Below are 20,529 nucleotides of genomic sequence, written 5' to 3'. Positions count from 1 at the left end.
AGCTGTCGACGGACATATCAATTACAAAATTGGGTTGCTTCCAACTTTTGGGTATTATAAGTGGGATGGGTTGAATTGCCTCGCCCCTCTCCCCCCACAAATTCATATGTTGAAATCCTAACCTGCAGTAGACCACAGAATGTGACATTATTCGGAAATAGGGTATTTGCAGATGTAATTAATTAAGATGAGATCGTTTTGAATTAGGGTGAGCCTATCCTCAGGCCCAGGAGTCCCGGTCCCTAGCCCTTCCCCCATCAGACCCAGGGGTCCAGGCCCCCAGTCCCTCCTCCTTCAGACCGAGTGTATGCCCCCACGTCCTCTTGCCTCAGGACCCAGGAGTTTGGGAACCTCCCAGGCTAGTAGGTCTTGGATTCTGAGCACTGAAATTATCAAATTGTCCCAGAAAGTCTACGAGGAACACATATATTTATGTTCCTTATTTATTTTTATTGCAGTATAGTTGATTTACAATATTATATTAGTTTCAGGTGTACAACATACTGATTCAAAATTTTTATAGATTATATTCCGTTTACAGTTTTTATAAAATATTGGCTATAGTCCCTGTGCTGTACAGTATATCCTTGTAGCTTATTTTATACATAGTACTTTGTAAGGAACATATTTTTAGAAGAGGAAACATGCTGGTACATTTGAAAGACACAGAGGACCGAAGTCCGGAAGCAGCATCTGCTGGATTGAGATCGTGGGGTCCCTCCAGCAGCTGTACGAGGGTGACATTATTGGAACTACGTGTAGGCCCCGCCCCCGAGACCACGGCCTCGCCCCCGGCTCCGGAAACTACCATGCCCAGCTGCAGCTGCGCTCACGGCCCCTCCCTATAGGTCTCTCCCCCGGAAGTTCCGCCCCGCCCGTTTCCGGAAGCCGAGGGTTCCAGCCCGGCCTGCACTTCCCCACGTGTGTCCCAGGCAGCGCGCTCCTAGACTGACCCCGGGCGCGGGTCTGCGGGCGGCTGCAGTGGGACCCCCTCCCCCCAGTCCCACCGGCTCCGGCCCGTAATGAATCGCTACATTCTGCCGCTGTCCGTGCTGGGCACAGCGGTGGGTGGCGCCGTGCTGCTCAAGTAAGTACGTGCGGGTCCCGCAGGCGCGGTAACAGTTGACCGGTGGGCAAGGACGAGGGAGGGAAAGCCAAATGGAGATTGCCAACCCTTGGCCCACCCAGGAGTCCTCCAGCTCACCCGTCCAGCAGTGCTCCCAGAGAATGCGGGGGCAAGCCTGGTCCCCGAGAGGGTAGGTCACGGCCCAAGGTCACCCAGAGAAAGGGGCGGATCCGGGCCCTGGTAAACATTTTGGTTTAGTTGCTTCTGGACTTTTTTTTTTTTTTTTTTTTTTTTGCGGTACGTGGGCCTCTCACTGCCGCGGCGTCTCCCGCTGCGGCGCACAGGCTCCGGACGCGCAGGCCCAGCGGCCATGGCCCACGGGCCCAGCCGCTCCGCGGCATGTGGGATCCTCCCGGACCGGGGCACGAACCAGTGTCCCCTGCATCGGCAGGCGGACTCCCAACCGCTGCGCCACCAGGGAAGCCCGCTTCTGGACTTTTAATGGATTAATTCATTCATTCAGCGGACACTTATTGAGCACTTCCCATATGTCAAGTCGTGGCCCAGATGCAAGGAAAGTGTGTACCACCTAAGCTCCCGTTGTCCGAAATTAGAGAAACAAATTAGAATTGTCCAAGTCAGTAAGTGAAAAGATCGTATTGCGTGGTATATAGACATACTGTAGTTCTTTCTTCTCTTTCCTAGGCTTATTCGTTTAATAAAAACAAGACAAAACGGGACTAAGAAGTAAAAACTATTAGGTATAAAATAAGCTACAAGGATATATTGCATAACCCGTGGAATATGGCAAATATTTTATGTTATAAATGGAATAGGTTATAAATGGAATATAACCTTTAAAAATTGTAAATCGCTATATTGTACACCTGTACCTTATATAATATTGTATATCAAGTATATACTTCAATATAAAAATCCCCCCAAACCAAAAAACAGCTACCAAATATTCTATAGGAGCACCGGTCAGTAGAACTTCCTGTGATCATCGAAATGTTTTACATTTGCCCTGTCCATTATGAGCCATACCGTGCGACTACTTTTTATTTATTTATTTATTTTTGGCTGCTTGGGTCTTCGTTGCTGCGCGTGCACTTTCTCTAGATGCGGCGAGTGGGGGCTCCTCTTCTTTGCGGTGCGCGGGCTTCTCATTGTGGTGGTTTCTCTTGTTGCGGAACACGGGCTCTAGGCGTGCAGGCTTCAGTAGTTGTGGCACGCGGGCTCAGTGGTTGTGGCTCGCGGGCTATAGAACACAGGCTCAGTAGCTGTGGCGCACGGGCTTAGTTGCTCCGCGGCATGTGGGGTCTTCCCCGACCAGGGCTTGAACCCACGTCCCCTGCATTGGCAGGCGGATTCTTAACCACTGCGCCACTGGAGAAGTCCCTCGGCTGCTGTTATTTTTATTCATGCTGATGCCTTTCAGTTCTGAAAAAGCTTAAAAATAAAAAAGTGCCAGCATGGGAAGAATAAAAGAAAACTGAATGCCCTAGGGGGGAAAGTATGACTATTGTTTTTTTTTTTTTTTTACTTTTTATTTTTAAAAACAATTTTATTGGAGTATGGTTGCTTTACTATGTTGTGTTAGTTTAGACTCTTTATTTTTAATTAAATTAAAAAACTAGCCTCAGGGGACTTTCCTGGTGGCGCAGTGGTTAAGAATCTGCCTGCCAATGCAGGAGACACGGGTTCGAGCCCTGGTCCGGGAAGATCCCACATGCCGCGGAGCAACTAAGCCAGTGCACCACAACTACTGAGCCTGTGCTCCAGAGCCCACAAGCCACAACTACTGAGCCTGTGTACCACAACTACTGAAGCCCGGGTGCCTAGGGCCCATGCTCTGCAACAAGAGAAGCCACTGCGATGAGAAGCCCGCGCACCACCGCAACGAAGAGTAGCCCCGGCTCACCGCAACTAGAGAAAGCCCTTGTGCAGCAACGAAGACCCAATGCAGCCAAAAATAAATATAAAAAATAAATTAATTAATTTAAAAAAAAGAAAAATAATAGCCTCTGGTGGCTGGTGGCTACCGTGTTGTACGTTGCCCTTCTTTTGTGTGGAGATAATATTGTTTATTTGGCCAGTTCCCTGTTGGTGACATTTGGTTGTTTCCAGTATTTAGCCTCTGGAATGTGGGCATAGTAGCAGAATAAGGGCCCCCAACGATGTGCATGTCCTAATTCCCAGAACTTGTCAAAAGAGACTTTTCAGATGTCACTGTGTTAAGGGCCTTGAGATGGGAGATGATCTGGGTTATCCAGGTGGCCCAGCATCATCACAACGGTCCTTTTAAGAGGGAGGCAGAAGCATCAGAGTCAGGGGCTTGAAGATGCTGTGCCGCTGACTTTGAAGGTGAAGGAAGGGGCCACGAGCCAAGGGATGCAGGCGTCCCCTAGAAACTGGAAAAGGTATGGGGACGATTCTCAGTTCTCCCTGGAGCCTCCAGAAGGCACACAGCTCTGCCGACACCTCGATTTTAGCCCAGTGAGACCCATTTCGGACTCTGACCTGCAGACTGTAGGAAATACCGTTGCATGGTTTTTTTGTGTTTTTTTTTTGCGGTACGCGGGCCTCTCACTGCTGTGGCCTCTCCCGTTGCGGAGCACAGGCTCCGGACGCGCAGGCTCAGCGGCCACGGCTCACGGGCCCAGCCGCTCCGCGGCGGGCCTCTCACTGCTGTGGCCTCTCCCGTTGCGGAGCACAGGCTCCGGACGCGCAGGCTCAGCGGCCACGGCTCACGGGCCCAGCCGCTCCGCGGCATGTGGGATCTTCCCGGACCGGGGCACGAACCCGCGTCCCCTGCATCGGCAGGCGGACTCTTAACCACTGCGCCACCAGGGAAGCCCCGTTGCATGGTTTTAACCCACTGAGCTTGTGGTGATCTGTTAGAGCAGCCACAGGAAGCGAATACAGGGGGTCTTTCTAAAATGACGATTGTCTCGCTGTGCACGCTCCCCGCACCAGACCATGCTGAGTCCTTTATCTGTACCACGACACCGGTCCCATGGAGTTATGCGATGTCGCTTCCATCTTTCCGTTGAGGGAACACAAGCTCAGAGAGGTCATTTCCCTGAGATCACAACAGTCAGGGACACCTGTGGTGAGAGAGGACAGACAGACTGAACTGACCTGCCGTTTTTTATCTCCAGGGACTTCGTCGCCGGCGGGGCTTGTCCCAGCAAGACCACCATTCCCGGGAAGACCGTCATTGTGACCGGCGCCAACACGGGCATCGGGAAACAGACGGCCTTGGAGCTGGCCAGAAGAGGTGAAGTCCCAGTGGGCACCTGCTTCTCTGCCTGGGGCTCGGGTGCGAGATCTGGCGGTGGATGGTTTGATTTCCCGGGGGATGTTAAGGCATCTGATTCTTTTGGTTGCAAGTGGCAGAAACAAACTCACGCCGGCTTAAGCCTGAAAGCCTTGTGTCTCTGGAAGAGGGAAGGGCAGGTTCAGGGTCTCAGAGGAGGCCGTGGGCGCTCAGCAGTTACTGGTTTGGGTTTTTCTCTTTGCATCGGCTGTGCTCTTTCCTACTGTAGTTGGACTCAGTCCTAATGGCTGGGTCGGGGCCTAGGTCAGAGGTTGGGGGTCAGGCTCTCCCAAGCTTACTGGTCAGGCGTTTTGTAGAAAGAACACGCTTCGATTTGGGTCTGTTTGACGTTTCTCTCACGGTCAGACTGGGCTTATGGAGAAGTCCCTTCTCAGCACATGCAGATGTCTTTTGAACTTGGAATCAGTGGGGTTTCCTGTGGGTTCAGGTACGAGAAAGGGAGGAGTTAAGGTTTTGTTTGAACAGCTGGAAGACCAAAGCTGCCTTGGCTGGGACGGGGAGGCCAGGGCAGGGCAGGGGTGAGGGCTGGGGAGACTGGAAACTCTCCTTGGGCTGGTCGAGTCGAGGTGACCAGTGAATGGGTCCCTGATGGACTGACCAGGCCTGAGCTGCCTGTTCACCCCTGAGGTGAGAGTGGTGGGGGGCCATGAGGGCAGCCCCCCTGCCCCCCACACCACATGGGGTTTCCCCAAGGGAGGGACAGGTGCTCCTTTCAGGAAAAAGCGAGAAGGGAGGGGCTTCCCTGGCGACACAGTGGTTAAGAATCCGCCTGCCAACACAGGGGACGTGGGTTCGAGTCCTGGTCCGGGAAGATCCCATGTGCCGTGGAGCCACTAAGCCCATGCGCCACAACTACTGAGCCTGCGCACCACAACTGCTGAAGCCCATGCGCCTAGTGCCCGTGCTCCACAACAAGAGAGGCCACCACAATGAGAAGCCCGCGCACCGCAACAAAGAGTAGCCCCTGCTTGCCGCAGTTAGAAAAAGCTCATGCGCAGCAACAAAGACCCAACGCAGCCAAACATAAATAAATAGACAAATTAAAAAAAAAGAAATTAAAAAAATGAAAACAAAAAATAAGACAGCTAATTTATTTAAAGAAAAAGAAAAGTGAGAAGGGAAATTGGGCCAACACACCCACTGTGGTCCCTTGAGAGCCAGGCTGCCACTGGGAGGACAGGCAGATCCAGGACTTGATGAGTCCATTCTGGACTGTGCGATGGGGGGGCCAGATGTGTAGGAGGCAGCTGGCCCAGCTGTGGAGGATGAGCCCTGTGGACCCACGCGGTTCGGCATCCTTGCTGCCCGTCCTCCTCTCAATCCCTGTTTCTTCTCACTTTTCTAATTTGAAAACAAAAGTTTAAAAAAATCAAATTTTTTCCTTTTTTTTTTTTTTAAATTTTGGCTGTGCCGCCCCGGCATGCGGGAACTTAGTTCCCCGACCAGGGATGGAACCTGTGCCCCCTACAGTGGGAGCACGGAGCCTTAACCCGCCGGACTGCCAGGGAAGTCCCCCAAAAGTTTTCTTTTTAAAGGCTGTATTAAGATTTAATTCACACATTTAAAGTGTACACTTCCATGATTTTTAGTATATTCACAGAACTGTACAACTGTCACTGGTCTCCATTTTAGAACATTTTTCATCACCCCAAAACGAAACCTGGCTCCTCTAAGCCATCATCCCCTAATTTCCCTTCCCCGCCAAAGCTAGGAAACCACTAATCTTCCTTCTGTGGATTTGCCTCTTCTGGACATTTCAGATAAATGAATCATGCACTCTGTGTCCTTTTGTGTCTGGCTTTCACTGAGCATCACGTTTGTGAGGTTGGAATTTCCTTCCTTTTCATGGCTAATATTCCACTGATGGACAAACCACATGTCACTTACTCATTCATCCCTTAAAACATTTTTTTTAAAATTTTATATTGGACTATAGTTGATTTACGATGTTGTGATAGTTTCAGGTGTACAGCAAAGTGATTCAGTTATACATGTATCTGTTCTTTTTCAAGTTCTGTTCTCATTTAGGTTGTTACAGAATGTTGAGCAGAGTTCCCTGTGCTGTACAGTAGGTCCTTGTTGGTTGTTTATTTTATGTATAGTAGTGTGCACATGTCAGTCCCAAGCTCCCAATTTATCCCTCCCACCAATATTCATTTATCCCTCGATGGGCATTTGGGTTGTTTCCACCTCTGGCTGTTCTGCACAGTGCTGCTGTGCACATGTGAGTACACATTTTTGTGTGGACTGATGTTTTCATTTTTCTTGGGTATCTATACTTAGGAGTGGATCTTTTTTTTTTTAATTTTTAAAAAATTTTTATTGGAGTATAGTTGATTTACAATGTTGTCTCAGGTGTACAGCAAAGTGAATCAGTTATACGTATACATATATCCACTCTTTTTTTTTTTTTTAGATTCTTTTCCCATATAGGTCATTACAGAGTATTGAGTAGAGCACCCTGTGCTATACAGCAGGTTCTTATTAGTTACCTATTTTATGTATAATAGTGTGTACATGTCAATCCCAGTCTCCCAATTTATCCCCCCATCCCCTGGTAACCATAAGTTTGTTTTCTACGTACTGACTCTACTTCTGTTTTGTACATTACTTCATTTGTACGCTTTTTTTAGATTCCACATATAAGTGATATCACCTGATATTTGTCTTTCTCCGTCTGACTTACTTCCCTCAGTATGACAATCTCTAGGTCCATCCATGTTGCTGCAGGTGGCATTATTTTGTTCTTTTTTATGGCCGAGTAGTATTCCATTGTATATATGTACCACATCTTCTTTATCCATTCCTCTGCTGATGGACGTTTAGGTTGCTTCAGGAGTGGAAGTTTTTTTAAAAATTTCATTTAAAAGTTTTTTTTTTTTTTTTTTTTTGGTCTGGCTCTTCCAGGAGGTACCATCATTCTGGCCTGTCGAGACTTGGAGAAGTGTGAGGCAGCAGCCAAGGAGATTCGAGGGGAGACCCTTAATCACCGTGTCAACGCCCGGCACCTGGACTTGGCCTCCCTTAAGTCCATCCGAGAGTTTGCAGCGAAGATCATTGAAGGTAAGAGGGATGACACTGGCCTTGTGGGGCGAGGACTTGGGCGGCCAGGCTGTGAGGAGGGAATTCTACCAGGCAGGTCCTAGAGCCAGGTATTGGTTGCCACCTGTTTTCGTTCAGCCTTTGGGTAAAGATTTTACATTTTTTTCTCTTCTGACATTTTCACATTTACATATTTTTCATTTTTACATGGGGGAGAGAAAATGAAAAGAATAACGTTTCACGACATGTGACCATTGTATGGAATTCAGATTTTATTTTATTTTGGCTGTGCCACATTGTGGGATTTTTTTTTTTTTTAAATAAATTTATTTATTTATTTTTTGCTGCATTGGGTCTTTGTTGCTGCACGTAGGCTTTCTCTAGTCGTGGCAAGCGGGGGCTAATCTCCATTGTGGTGCGCTGGCTTCTCATCATGGTGGCTTCTCTTGCTGTGGAACATGGGCTCTAGGCGCGTGGGCTCAGTAGTTGTGGCATGCGGGCTCAGTAGTTGTGGCACGCGGGCTCAGTAGTTGTGGCTTGTGGGCTCTAGGGTGCAGGCTCAGTAGTTGTGGCGCACGGGCTTAGTTGCTCCACAGTATGTGGGATCTTCCCGGACCAGGAATCGAACCTGTGTCCCCTGCATTGGCAGGCGGATGCCCAACCACTGCACCACCAGGGAAGTCCTGGGATTTCTTTTTTTTTTAAAAAAAATTAATTAATTATTATTATTATTATTTTTGGCTGTGGTGGGTCTTTGTTGCTGCGCGCAGGCTGTCTCTAGTTGTGGCAAGCGGGGGCTTCTCTTTGTTGCAGTGCTCGGGCTTCTCATTGCGGTGGCTTCTGTTGTTGTGGAGCACGGGCTCTAGGCACACGGGCTTCAGTAGTTGTGGTGTGTGGGCTCAGTAGTTGTGGCTCGTGGGCTTTAGAGCGTAGGCTCTAGAGTACAGGCTCAGTAGCTGTAGCACACAGGCTTAGTTGCTCTGCAGCATGTGGGATCTTCCCGGACCAGGGCTCGAACCCGCATCCCCTGCATTGGTAGGCGGATTCTTAACCACTGCGCCACCAGGGAAGCCCCAGCTTGTGGAATCTCAGTTCCTGGACCAGGGATGGAACTGGCGCCCTTGGCAGTGAAAGCGCAGAGCCCTAACCACTGGACCGCCGGGGAGTTCCCAGAATTCAGATTTTAGTTTCCATAAAGTTTTATTGGCATGCAGCCATGCCCATTGGTTTATGTATTATCTGTGGCTGCTTTGGTCCTGGGAGGGCAGAGTTTAGTAGAGACAGACCATATTGCCTGCAAAGCCAGAAGTATATACTACCTGGTCCTTTACAGAAGAAGTTAACTGACTGCTGTCTAGGAAAACTAAGTCCTATGTGTGCTTGGATCCTACAAGAAGCAGAGGCCAAGGAGGGAGGAAGAGTTAGGTGGAGAAGGGCACAAACACTGATTCAGCCAACATTTCCGGAGGCTCTCTGACTCTTGGGTGACGCAGGTGACACAGACGTGAGTCAGATTCAGGTTCTGCTTCCGAGGAGCGCCCGGGCCGCTGGGGGACGTGGCTGTGACAATAGGTAACTAAGAGTTAGTGCAGAGCGTCTGGAGCTCCCACATTCTTTCCTGGGTGTTTCTTTTTGCAAATCCAGGGATCAGGCTGGCATTTCTCTGCACTTCCGTCACGTTGATGCCTGACTCACTCCTTTTGCTCCCCACCACATGGTCTCAGAACCACTTAAGAATTTATTTTTTTTCAAACAGGAATAACATTTTCAGGGTTAAACGTTCAGAAAGTGCAAATGGGGATACAGCAAAACATCTTCCCGCCACACCTGCCATTAGCTCCCAGCATGCCGTCCTCAGATGTGTTCAGTGCTCTACCTCCTGTGTGTCCTTCTGGGGACCATTTATGCATTTATAAAGCAAACGGGGAAACACTTCCCCTTGGCTTTTTTGTACAAAGCGGAGCCTGTTACATACCTGGTGCTGCCCCTTGTTTTTTCTCCCCGGTTCTATCTTTGAGATCATTACAGGCAGAACTTTTCCCTTCTATGCTTGTGGCTAGCTTGTGTTTTTTTGGGGTTTTTTGGTCTTTTTTTTGGCCACTGCGTGGCATGTGGGATCTTAGTTCCCTGACCAGGGATGGAACCTGTGCCCCCTGCAGTGGAAGCATGGAGTCCTAACCCCTGGACTGCCAGGGTATTCCTGGGTGTGTATTTTTTAAATTTTTATTGAAATATAGTTGATTTACAGTGTTTTTGTAGTTTCAGGTGTACAGCAAAGTGATTCAGTTATATACACATACGCTCACACACACACACACAAATTCTTTTTTAGATTCTTTTCCATTATAGGTTAGTACAAGATATTGAATATAGTTCCCTGTGCTAAACAATAGGTAGGTCCTTGTTGGTTATCTATTTTATATATAGTGATGTGTATATTTTAATCCCCAGCTCCTAATTTATCCCTCCCCCGCTTCTCCTTTGGTAACCATAAGTTTGTTTTCTATGCCTGTGAGTCTATTTCTGCTTTGTAAATAAGGTCATTCGTATCATTTTTTTAGATTCCACATGTGATATCATATGGTATTTGTCTTTTTCTTTCTGACTGACTTCACTTTGTATGATAATCCTCTAGGTCCATCCACGTAGCTGCAAATGGCATTATTTCATTCTTTTTTATGGCTGAGTAATATTGCATTGTATATAGGTACCACATCTTCTTTATTCATTCCTCTGTCGATGGACACTTGGGTTGCAGAAAATACTTGTCGAATAGATAATAACGAAGCTGTTCTACCCAGCAGGTTGTATCATCACCCCTATTACAGAAGGGGAAACTGAGTCACACATTTGTCCTCACCCCTGTCTTCCAGAGGAGGAGCGAGTGCACATCCTGATCAATAATGCAGCCGTGATGCGGTGCCCCCACTGGACCACCGAGGATGGCTTTGAGATGCAGCTTGGCGTTAACTACCTGGGTGAGGCTGCAGGCTGTGTGGCGTCGGCCTGGGACGTGAGCAGGAGCCCCCGTGGGCCAGACACAGGCTCCGGGTGGGGTCTTCCTCTCTGCATGTGGCCAGGCAGCCATGAGCAGGGTCACCTGGCAGCTCAGGGAATCGCCTGTTCATCGCTGGACCCTCAGTCCTTTGGACCTTCCCTCAGCCTCGTGGCCATTCGTCTCTTTGTCTGTCTGTCCCCCAGTCTCTGTCCTCTCACTGTGTCAGTTTATCTTTTGTCACCCTGAATGCATCTGCAGTCCGTTAGTAAGGGTGATGGACGTTGGGTGGACACCAATCATATAGGATTAAGGCCCACCTTAATGGCCTCATTTTACCTTGATCACCTCTCTAAAGACCCTCTCTCCAAATAAGGTCACATGCTGAGGTACTGGAGGGTAGGGCATATTTTTTTAGGGGAGTTGGGGAGGGTGACACAATTCACCCATAACACATGTGACTACCCTTCACCCCCTTTGGGCTGGGACTCAGTCATGTGACCTGATGGAGCTGCAAGGGAGTCTGGGAAATGTAGTCTTTCACTGGGCAGTCTCATGCATAACCCAAAATTCTATCACTGAAGAAGAAATGGAGAAAGGATTTTGGGAGACAGAAGGCATCTCTTCTCTAGCTGACCTCATAGAGGGTTATCACAAGGCTTTGTGACAATTTGTTATCGGGAATGTCTTGTACCTTGTAGGATTTTTTTTTTTTTTTTGACATGCCACACGGCTTGTGGGATCTCAGTTCACTGACCAGAGATTGAACCCTGGCTGCAGCAGTGAAAACCCAGAATCCTAACCATTAGGCCACCAGGGAACTCCCACATTGTAGGATTTTTAGCAGCATCCCTGGCCTCCACCCACTAGGTGGCAGAAGCACTCCCTCTACTGTCCACAGTTGTGATGATCAAAATTGTCTCTAGGTGGTGCCAAATGCCTGCTGGTGGGGGGCGCAAAGTTGGACCCTGTTGAGAAAAATGGGTTATGGGAGCATGAAATAAGGTGATGTTCTCAGTATGGTCCTATGCACGGGACAAGAACTCAGTGAAAGTTATCTTTTCGTTTTCCATCATCCAGGTCACTTCCTTTTGACGAACTTGCTGCTGGACAAGCTGAAAGCCTCTGCTCCTTCGCGCATCATCAACCTCTCGTCCTTGGCCCACGTTGCTGGGCACATAGACTTCGAGGACTTGAACTGGGAGAAGAGGAAGTATGACACCAAGGCAGCCTACTGCCAGAGCAAGCTGGCCGTTGTCCTCTTCACCAAGGAGCTGAGCCGGCGGCTGCAAGGTGTGTGTGTGGCGAGCCTCGCTGGTCTCCCCTCTCCTTTAGCTCCGAGCCCGAAACAGTCCTGCTGTGACTCTGGGTGGACGGGAGGTCAAGCATTGACTCCAGGACCGAGTAGGCAAACGTATGACACGCTCACCACCACGCTCCCTGCTGGTGCCTGAAGCAGACATCACTGACCAATCACAGCATCCTTCTCTGCTCATCCCGGACAGGCACCTGAGCCTTTGGTGCTCTAGACCAGTGAAGCTTTGGCAACACCTGGAGACATTTTTCGCTGTCAGTTTGCGGAGCAGGGGCAGGTTGGGTGATGTTCCTGGCATCTAGTCTGCAGAGGCCAGCGATGCTGCTCAGCTTCCTACAAGGCACAGGATAAAGAATCATCTGACCTCAGTGTCCATAGTGCTGCAGTTGAAAAGTCTGCCCTTTGCCTTTGCTTCTCAAAGAGTCAGTAGACCAGCAGTGTCAGCTCACCTGGGTGTTTGTCATAATTGCAGCATCTCAGACCCCACCCTGACCCACTGCTTCAGACTCTGTGGGGTGGAGCCCGGCGGTCTGGGCTTCTCAAGCCCTCCAAGTGATTTGTACACACTCAGGTTCAGAGGCTCTGCCCTGGGCAGCCATGAGACAGAGCTGCCTTGCAAGTGAAACTGGGGATGTGGAGGTGTCAGAGCAAGAGGGCGACATGGATTCAGGGGGAGCCCCCTAGGATGGTTGGGGTGACCCTGACATCTGCCTGCCTCACTTTTTCCTTCTCTCCCCAGGCACGGGTGTGACTGTCAATGCCTTGCACCCTGGCGTGGCCAGGACAGAGCTGGGCAGACACACGGGCATGCACAGCTCCACCTTCTCCAGCTTCACGCTCGGTAAGTCCCCTCCCAGTTTGGGGTCCCTTAACTGAACCCCTGTCCTCCTAGCTTGGGGCTCAGGACCCTCCCTCAGTGTATTAGGGTCTTCCTGAGAAACAGAACCAATAGGATGTACATAGATATTTAGAGAGATTTATTAGGGGGGATTGGCTCATGCATCTGTGGGGCCTGAGAAGTCCCAGGATCTGATCTGTATGCCAGAGGCCCAGGAAGGCTGACAGTGTAGTTGCAGTCCAAACCCAAAGGCCTGAGGACCAGGGGAACCGATGGCGTAAGTCCCAGTCCAAGTCGAAGGCCAGGAGCGCCAGTGTCTGAGGCCAGGAGGAAATGGATGTCCCTGCTCAAGGAGAGAGAATTCGTCCTTTCTCCACCTTTTTGTTCTGTTTTCACCCCCAACTAACTGCATGGTGCCCACCCACATTGGTGAGGGTGGATTTTACATAGTCTGTTGATTCAAATGCTAATCTCTTCACACCCTCACAGACACCCCAGAAATAATGTTACCTGCTCTCTGGACATCCCTTAGCCCTGTCAAGTTCACACATAAGATTAACATCACACTCAGAGACTATCTCAGGGGCTTTGCTCTGCCCCCTGCCCTGTACCTTCCCTGGTACTGAGTCACTTTCATATGTCTGCCCAGCCTGCCAGCCTCAGAATAGCCCCGGGAAACAGGCCAGAGCCTGTTTGATGAGACTGTTTCAGAGGTGGAGGTCATGGAGCTGACTTCCTGAAGTCCGGCCATGCTTGGGCTAACTCCAGTTTCATCCCAAACTAGCTGGGCCACCCAGCAAAGTGACTTCTCTCCGAAACTCCCTTTCCTTATCTGCAAAATGAGGGTCATAATAGTACCTGCCTCAGTGGGGAGGATTAGATGAGACTTCCCTAAAAGAGCCAGCACAATTCCTGGCCGAATAAATAATTAGAGCTTTATAACTAGTGTTTATAATCCTGAAAAACATTTAGTTGGTGGGGGCTAGGTATCAGGGACCTTAAGCTGAAGCTGGCACTGGAGACACTCAATACACAGAAGCTACTTTAAAGAAAGATCAGGTGGGATGAGGACTTGGGGCTGACATAGAGGAGGGGGACCTTCTGTTTGCCTGGGAAAAGCCAGGGGGGCTTCCTGGAGGAGGCAGCTTTCAAGCTGGTCCCTGCATCTGGAATTATTTGTCTGGGCAGTGCCAGGGAAGGGAGCTCCTGGTGTTGGGAAACAGAGGGGTAAAGGCCTGGAGGAGAGCTCTGTGGGACTCCAGGGAAACTTCTGGCCTTTGTGGGCCCTGAGGCACCTGGGGTGGTGCTGGGCTTTCTGTATCTTCCTCTCTGAATGTGTGGACTGAACTCTCTGTGGGCCGATGCAGGGCCCATCTTCTGGCTGCTGGTCAAGAGCCCCCAGCTGGCGGCCCAGCCCAGCACCTACCTGGCTGTGGCGGAGGAGTTGGAGGGCGTTTCTGGAAAGTACTTTGAGGGACTCAAAGAGAAGGCTCCGGCCCCGGAAGCTGAGGATGAGGAGATAGCCGGGAGGCTTTGGGCTGAGAGTGCCCGCCTTGTGGGCTTGGAGATGTCCTATGGATCCTCTGAGAGGGGACAGCGCCTCCCCAAATAACTTCTTGGAGCAGGTATGAAAGCCACCAGGGAGGCAGTCACCAAGGTGGAACAGCAACCAACCAAAGCTGGCGGCCATGCCCGAAGCACCCTCTAGGTGGCAGTATTGGCCAAGGAATGCTGGCTGCCATGGCCACTGCACCCTCTAGGTAGCAGTCTTGGCCAAAGAATGCTGGCTGCCATGCCTGAAGCGTCCTCTAGGTGGCAGTATTGCCCCTTTTCTGGCCACAGTGGATTGGACAGCCGGTGAGCACTTGACCCAGGGGCTGGCTGGTACAGTGTGCCCTGCTGCCAACAGGTGAGCTGGGCCATCAGATGCCTCCCTTGGGAATCCAAACCAGGAATTTTGGGGTGCGGCATCAGCTCCCTCTGGTGTGGGCCATGTGGGGGCCTGGATGGCCATGGGCGAATTGTCTGGCTGATGCTTGAGTTCATGGTCCCCCGCTGGACCTTGCACACCTCCAGTCTCCTCTTGAGCCTTGGTTTCTCCAGCTGTAAACTGTGCAGAATAACCTGACTACCTCATTGGATGGCCGCGAGTTATCGCTGGGCTTGGAGAGTGGCCGCTGCATATTCCTTGCCGTTGGACGTTTACTGAGGACCTTCTGTGTGCCAGACCCTGGCAAGGCGCTGGGGATGCCCTCCAGGAACAGACCGACTCAGACCTGGCCTTGTTATCGCCGCGTCACGCCGGGGACAGCATGGTGCGGAGGAACCACTGCGGAAACAGGATGCCTGGGATCACGACCTTCCCTCCCATCCCCACTCGCCAGCTGCCATGCTGTGGGCGGCCCTTGGAGGGACCCGAAGTGGGCCTCTCTGGGCTGAACGCAAGGAGCGAACAGTTCTGAGAGAAAGACAGATACCATATGATATCATCATATGTGGAATCTAATTAAAAAATGATACAAACGAACTTATTTACAGAACAGAAACAGACTTACAGATATCAGAAAACAGACTTACGGTTACCAAAGGGGAAACGTGTGTGTGATGGGGAGGGATAAATCAGGAGGTTGGGATTGACATACACACACTACTATATAAGATAGCTAACCAACCAGGACCTACTGTATGGCACAGGGATACTACTCAGTATTCTGTGATAACCTATATGAGAAAATCTGAAAAAGAATGAATACGCGTGTATGTATAACTGAATCACTTTACTCTACACCTGAAACCAACACAACATTGTAAATCAAGTATACTCAAATAAAAGTAAAAAAAAAAAAAGAGTGAACAGGTATGGTTCCTTCTGGAGGCTCCCAGGGAGAACCTGTTTCCTTACGTTTTTCCAGCTTCTAGAGGCGCCTGCACTTCTTGGCCTGTGGCCCCTTCATCTGCAGAGCAGACAATGGCAGGCCAGGTCCTTCTCACGCTGCCGTCTCTCTGTTTCTCCCGCTTCTGCCTCCATCTCCTGTTTTTAAGGACTCTTGTGATATCACTTGGCCCATCCAGATAATCCAGGATCATCTTCCTCCTTTAAAGTCAGCTGATGAGCAACTTTAATCCCATCATCCACCTTAATCCCTCCTTTGCCTTGTAAAGTAACAGGGTTCTGGGGACTAGGATGTGGACACATTTGGGAGGACCCACTTTTCTGCCTACCGCTCTGTCCTTTTCAGAATCTGCTTCCCTAGCACCCCCAGTGTACTTCCCATGCGTTCCCTTCTGCTCAGATAAAGAGGAATAAGCTTCAGGGACTTCCCTGGCAGTCCAGGGGTTAGGACTCTGCGCTTCCACTGCGGGGGGCATGGGTTCGATCCCTGGTCAGGGAACTAAGATCCCACATGCCACATGGCGAGGCCAAAAAAAATTTTTTTTAATTTAAAGAAAAAAAAAAAGGAGCTTCACTAGTGTGGCTTGCAAGCAAATCGACTGGGAAGAACAGATTTTTAAAATCACAAGCTCCCTACCCGCTAAAAAAGAAGAAGAAAACTTGGGGGTGTGTTAGCAAGAAGGGGAGCTGGAATTCAAAGTCTGATTCTAGAACCCACTTTCTTTTTGGGGGGAGCGTTAGAGGTCTAAATGCCCAGGAGAACAGCTAATCACAGGGCGATTTGTCTATTATGTAGGTGTGAGCAACACACCTCAGGGCTAATGCTAACCACAAACCTTCACAACCAATATCTGCTTCCTTTCTGAAACGGAAACCCCAAGGATCACAAATGTTGACACACATCAACCTAATCGCCGCCTACTTCTCTGAAGGCTTTGAGGTGAATCACAAACCTAGCTACGACCTTCAGACCGATGAGAGATGATAGAAACCAATCTCAAACAAAACAATGCAAAACAAAACCCAAAGCCACAGAAGTCCAGAGAGGAGATGGTGCAAAGGAATAAACAGACCCAGGAATGCAACGTGAAAGGACAGTGCTTCAGGGGGTGGGTTCTTCACAAAGGGAAACCAAGTCAGGGTCAAATCCTCACACCTCACTCTGGGGCTTGGGAATTCTGTCAGGATGCCTTGGGCTGCTGATGACAGGACATACTCAAAGGATGTAAGCTGAGCTGACTTTCACCCCAGGCAAAAGCAAGAAGGAACACTATTTCACAGAAGTAGAAGCCCAGGGGTGTGGCAGGCTTTGAGTTCAGTGACATCATCAAGATTCCTACTGCAAGATGACGGTCTGACAGTTACCAGTGCAACGTCATTCCAAGGCTGGGTGTTTGTAACAGGTTGAACGGTGGGGTGCCTCCCCCTAAAAGATGCGTCCAAGTCCTAACTCCAAATACGTGTGAACGGGAGCCAATTTGGAAAAAGTTGCTTTGCCGACGTAATTGGGGATCTCGAGGTGAGATTGTCCTAGGTTATCTGGGCGGGCCCTAAATCCAACAAGCGTCCTTAGAAGACAGCAGAGGAAGAGGCAGTGAGGGGATTGAGGGCAGAGACGGATGGTGGAGCCTCAGATCGAGGAATGGCTGGACCCCCCAGCAGCTGCAAAGGGCAAGGAACAGAATCTCCCCCAGAGCTGCTGGAGGGTGTGTTCCCTGCCCCGCCCAGCCCCGCCACCTTGACTTTGGACTTCCGGCCTCTGGAAGTGTGAGGGAATACATTTATGTTGTTCTAAGTCACCAAGGTGATGGTGTTTGTTACAGCAGCCGGAGGAAGAAACTAGTGCAGTCTCTTTGGGGGGTGGGTCACGAGATGACTGTCGGAGCCAATCTGGGCCACCTGTTTTCTTGTTTTTTGCCCCGTGACGGGGAGAGAAGCATTTCTCTTTTATTTGTCAAATTGGGCTGAGGTCATGCGCTCATCTTAGAACCCACAAAAGCCCCCCAGGGAAAGGCAGAAGGTAACGGACTTCAAGCAGGGTTTCCCAACACCAGCGCTGCTAACACTTGGGGCCGGATAATTCTTTGCTGTGGGGCAGGGATCTGTCCTGTGCGCTGTAGGATGTCGAGCAGCAGTCCTGGTCTCTACCCACCAGATGCCAGTAGCCCCCACCAGCCGGGTGAGACCCCCAGAACTGTCTGCAGACATTGCCACACGTCCCCGAGGAGGGAAACTCGCCTTCGGTCGAGAACCACGGATGGAGGCGGATCTGGATATGTTTGTGGGTCTGTGAGCGCGCCGAGGGTGGGGTCAGGTGGAGCTAGTCACCAGCACACGGGGGCCTCGCTTGTTCTCACCTGGGCTTCATTGGGGTGGAGTGCAGCTGACAGGCAAGGTGCTGGGAAACAGGTCGTAACGGAAAACAGTACAGGCAACTGACTCAGGGCAGCCTATCTCCTATGGAAGACATGTCACGAAACCCAGAGGTCCTCCTGAAGCTGCAGGGCAGGCGCTGCTGAAAATCCGGCGAGGGGTCTTCTTATCACAGTGGCAGAGCTTCCAAGGAAATGAAGTAAGCATTCTTGGAACCCACCTGAGACCTGGGATTGGGTCATTGGTGTGGACGAACCTGAAGATCTTGAGCTGCTCAGTTTCCCTGAGAACACCCCCATTGCTGGAGACTAGCACCCCTTGAGGGATGGTCGTGGTCCTTCCTCAAGCAGGTGCCTCACAAGATGATGTTCATCATCTCGAGGTCCGCCTCATCACCTGTGGCGAATCCCAGCTCACACGCTGGTGCATTGCAGGGTCTGGCTGAGATGAACCTGGGGACCATACCTGGGAGTGGATTTCGGGGGAGTTAGACTGGGCATGAAATATGAGACCAGCTGTGGAGAATCCATGGGCAGAGGGTCACTCATCTATAATGAAGGTTTTATTTAATATTTTGGGCTTTCTGGGTAGCTGGAGACTGTGGCAACTGCATGAGAACGTGTCTCCCACATAACCTCTAAAGACGGTGCAGCCTTATATTAATGTCCTGATTTCGTTGATTGCACTGTGGTTACGTACGAGAACGTCTTTGTTTGCAGGAAAAACCATCAGGATTTAGATGGTGGGGCATCAGGTCTGCAACTTAGTCTCAGACAGCTCAGGTAAAAGTCCTTTGGACTTAAAGTATAGCTGATTTACAATATTATATGAGTTTCAGGCGTACAACATAGTGATTCACAATTTTTTAAAAAAATTTATTTATGTATTTTTTTGGCTGCATTGGGTCTTTGTCGCTGCGTGCGGGCTTTCTCTAGTTGCGGCAAGCGGGGGCTACTCTTCCTTGCGGTGCCTGGGCTTCTCATTGCGGTGGCTTCTCTTGTTGTGGAGCACGGGCTCTAGGAGCATGGGCTTCAGTAGTTGTGGCATGTGGACTCAGTAGTTGTGGCTCACGGGCTCTAGAGTACAGGAGTTGTGGCGCACGGGCTTAGTTGCTCCGTGGCATGTGGGATTTTCCTGGACCAGGGCTCCTAACCCGTGTCCCCTGCGTTGGCAGGTGGATTCTTAACCATTGCGCCACCACAGAAGTCCTGTGATTCATAATTTTTAAAGGTTATACTCCATTTATAGTTATTATAAAATATTGCCTATATTCCCTGTGTTGTACAATATATCAGTTTACCTTATTTATTTTATACATATGTGTGAAAACCACCACCAGAAAGAGAAAGGTGTGAAAATAGTAAAAAAGCATTCAGACAGATCAGGGCACTGACTACTGTGGTCTTGGAAACGTGACCCTCCTTTGAGAGAAGAGAATTGAAATTAAAGGAGAGAGGTACCTTTTGTATACTGCATGGAGAAGGGAAAAAGGAGAGAGAAAGAAAAATTAGGATTTTGTAAGAAAAAAAGGAAAAAAAAAATCAAGGACTTAAAACTCCCCCTATTTGCTAGTCATCTAGTAAAAAGCTGTACTTCACTACCCTGACAGCAGAGGGCACCCTTGTACTAAAAACTTTATGGTAGCAATCGCAAGTGTTAAATATATATTTAGGAATACATTGAACAAGAAATGTGCAAATCACCCCAAAGCCAACAGCTCTCTACATAGAAATGCATGGGCACAAATAGGAATTATCAAACACTGCCACCAAAAGAAGCCACCCCCCCACCTCCAAAAATGAGAATCCAAAAATTCAGTTGATATACACCTAAGAGCAGAATTGCTGTCATGTGGTAACAACTTGAGGAACTGCCAGATTGTTTTCCACCCGAGTTCGGAAAAACATTATTCACAACAGCCAAAATGTGGAAGCAACCCAAGTGCCCATCACCAGATGAATGGTGGTCTATCCATACAATGGAATATTATTCAGTCATAAAAAAGGAATGAGGGCTTCCCTGGTGGCGCAGTGGTTGAGAGTCCGCCTGCCGATGCAGGGGACACGGGTTCGTGCCCCGGTCCGGGAAGATCCCACACGCCGCGGAGCAGCTGGGCCTGTGAGCCATGGCCACTGAGCCTGCGCGTCCGGAGCCTGTGCTCTGCGACGGGAGAGGCCACAACAGTGAGAGGCCCGCGTACTGAAAAAAATAAAAATAAAAAAAAGGAATGAAGCACTGACACATGCCATAACATAGACAGACCTTGAAAACATTATGCTACGTGGAATTGCCACCTGGAAATATATTTATGGAATGCCTTTTCTGTATTTAAGGAGGGCAAATCCTTGCACTAGGCAAGAGAATCCAGTTTTAAAAAAAAAGGTATATGCAGGAGAGAAACTTCAGAATTTAACGAGTGGCCTTAAACTAAATACATCATGGAGCTTAAGATTTTCAGTGAAAGATAGCATCTTTGGGGGGTTTTGCCCTTCACACTCCAGCCCGTAACGTGGAGTGAAGCCAAAGCTGTGACCAGGCTTGGGGATAGTTTTTCCATTTATCTCCCCCGCTTACACACACCATCAAGGACTTCCTCAGGGCAGAATCTCCTTGTTGGTATCTGTTCAATTTACAGATGCAGACTCAGCAATTCCTCCCTCAAAA

At 49.6% G+C, this 20,529-nt stretch overlaps 1 protein-coding gene across 4 annotated transcripts; it reads left to right on the top strand.

Annotated features, from left to right (window-relative positions):
* The first annotated feature begins 878 nt into the window (after positions 1–878).
* On the top strand, positions 879–19,855 carry RDH13 (retinol dehydrogenase 13). 4 transcript variants are annotated; one of them, XM_033411924.2, is made up of 7 exons: positions 879–1,087; positions 4,231–4,349; positions 7,317–7,472; positions 10,325–10,429; positions 11,527–11,739; positions 12,501–12,602; positions 17,648–19,855. In XM_033411924.2, the coding sequence occupies exons 1-7, from the start codon at positions 1,023–1,025 to the stop codon at positions 17,929–17,931; spliced, it is 1,044 nt and encodes a 347-aa protein (XP_033267815.1). In that variant the 5' UTR covers positions 879–1,022; the 3' UTR covers positions 17,932–19,855. The 4 variants fall into 4 exon arrangements, with proteins under 4 accessions (XP_033267815.1, XP_033267812.1, XP_004283357.1 ...); XM_033411921.2 differs by having other exon boundaries at positions 10,253–10,429; XM_004283309.4 differs by lacking the exon at positions 17,648–19,855 and adding an exon at positions 13,967–16,032.
* Positions 19,856–20,529: the final 674 nt, after the last annotated feature.

Source organism: Orcinus orca, chromosome 20 (genome assembly GCF_937001465.1).
Source record: "Orcinus orca chromosome 20, mOrcOrc1.1, whole genome shotgun sequence".
NCBI classification, from domain to species: Eukaryota; Metazoa; Chordata; class Mammalia; order Artiodactyla; family Delphinidae; genus Orcinus; species Orcinus orca.
Note: the sequence above shows the minus strand (reverse complement) of the source record. Positions and strands in the feature narration are given on the sequence as shown.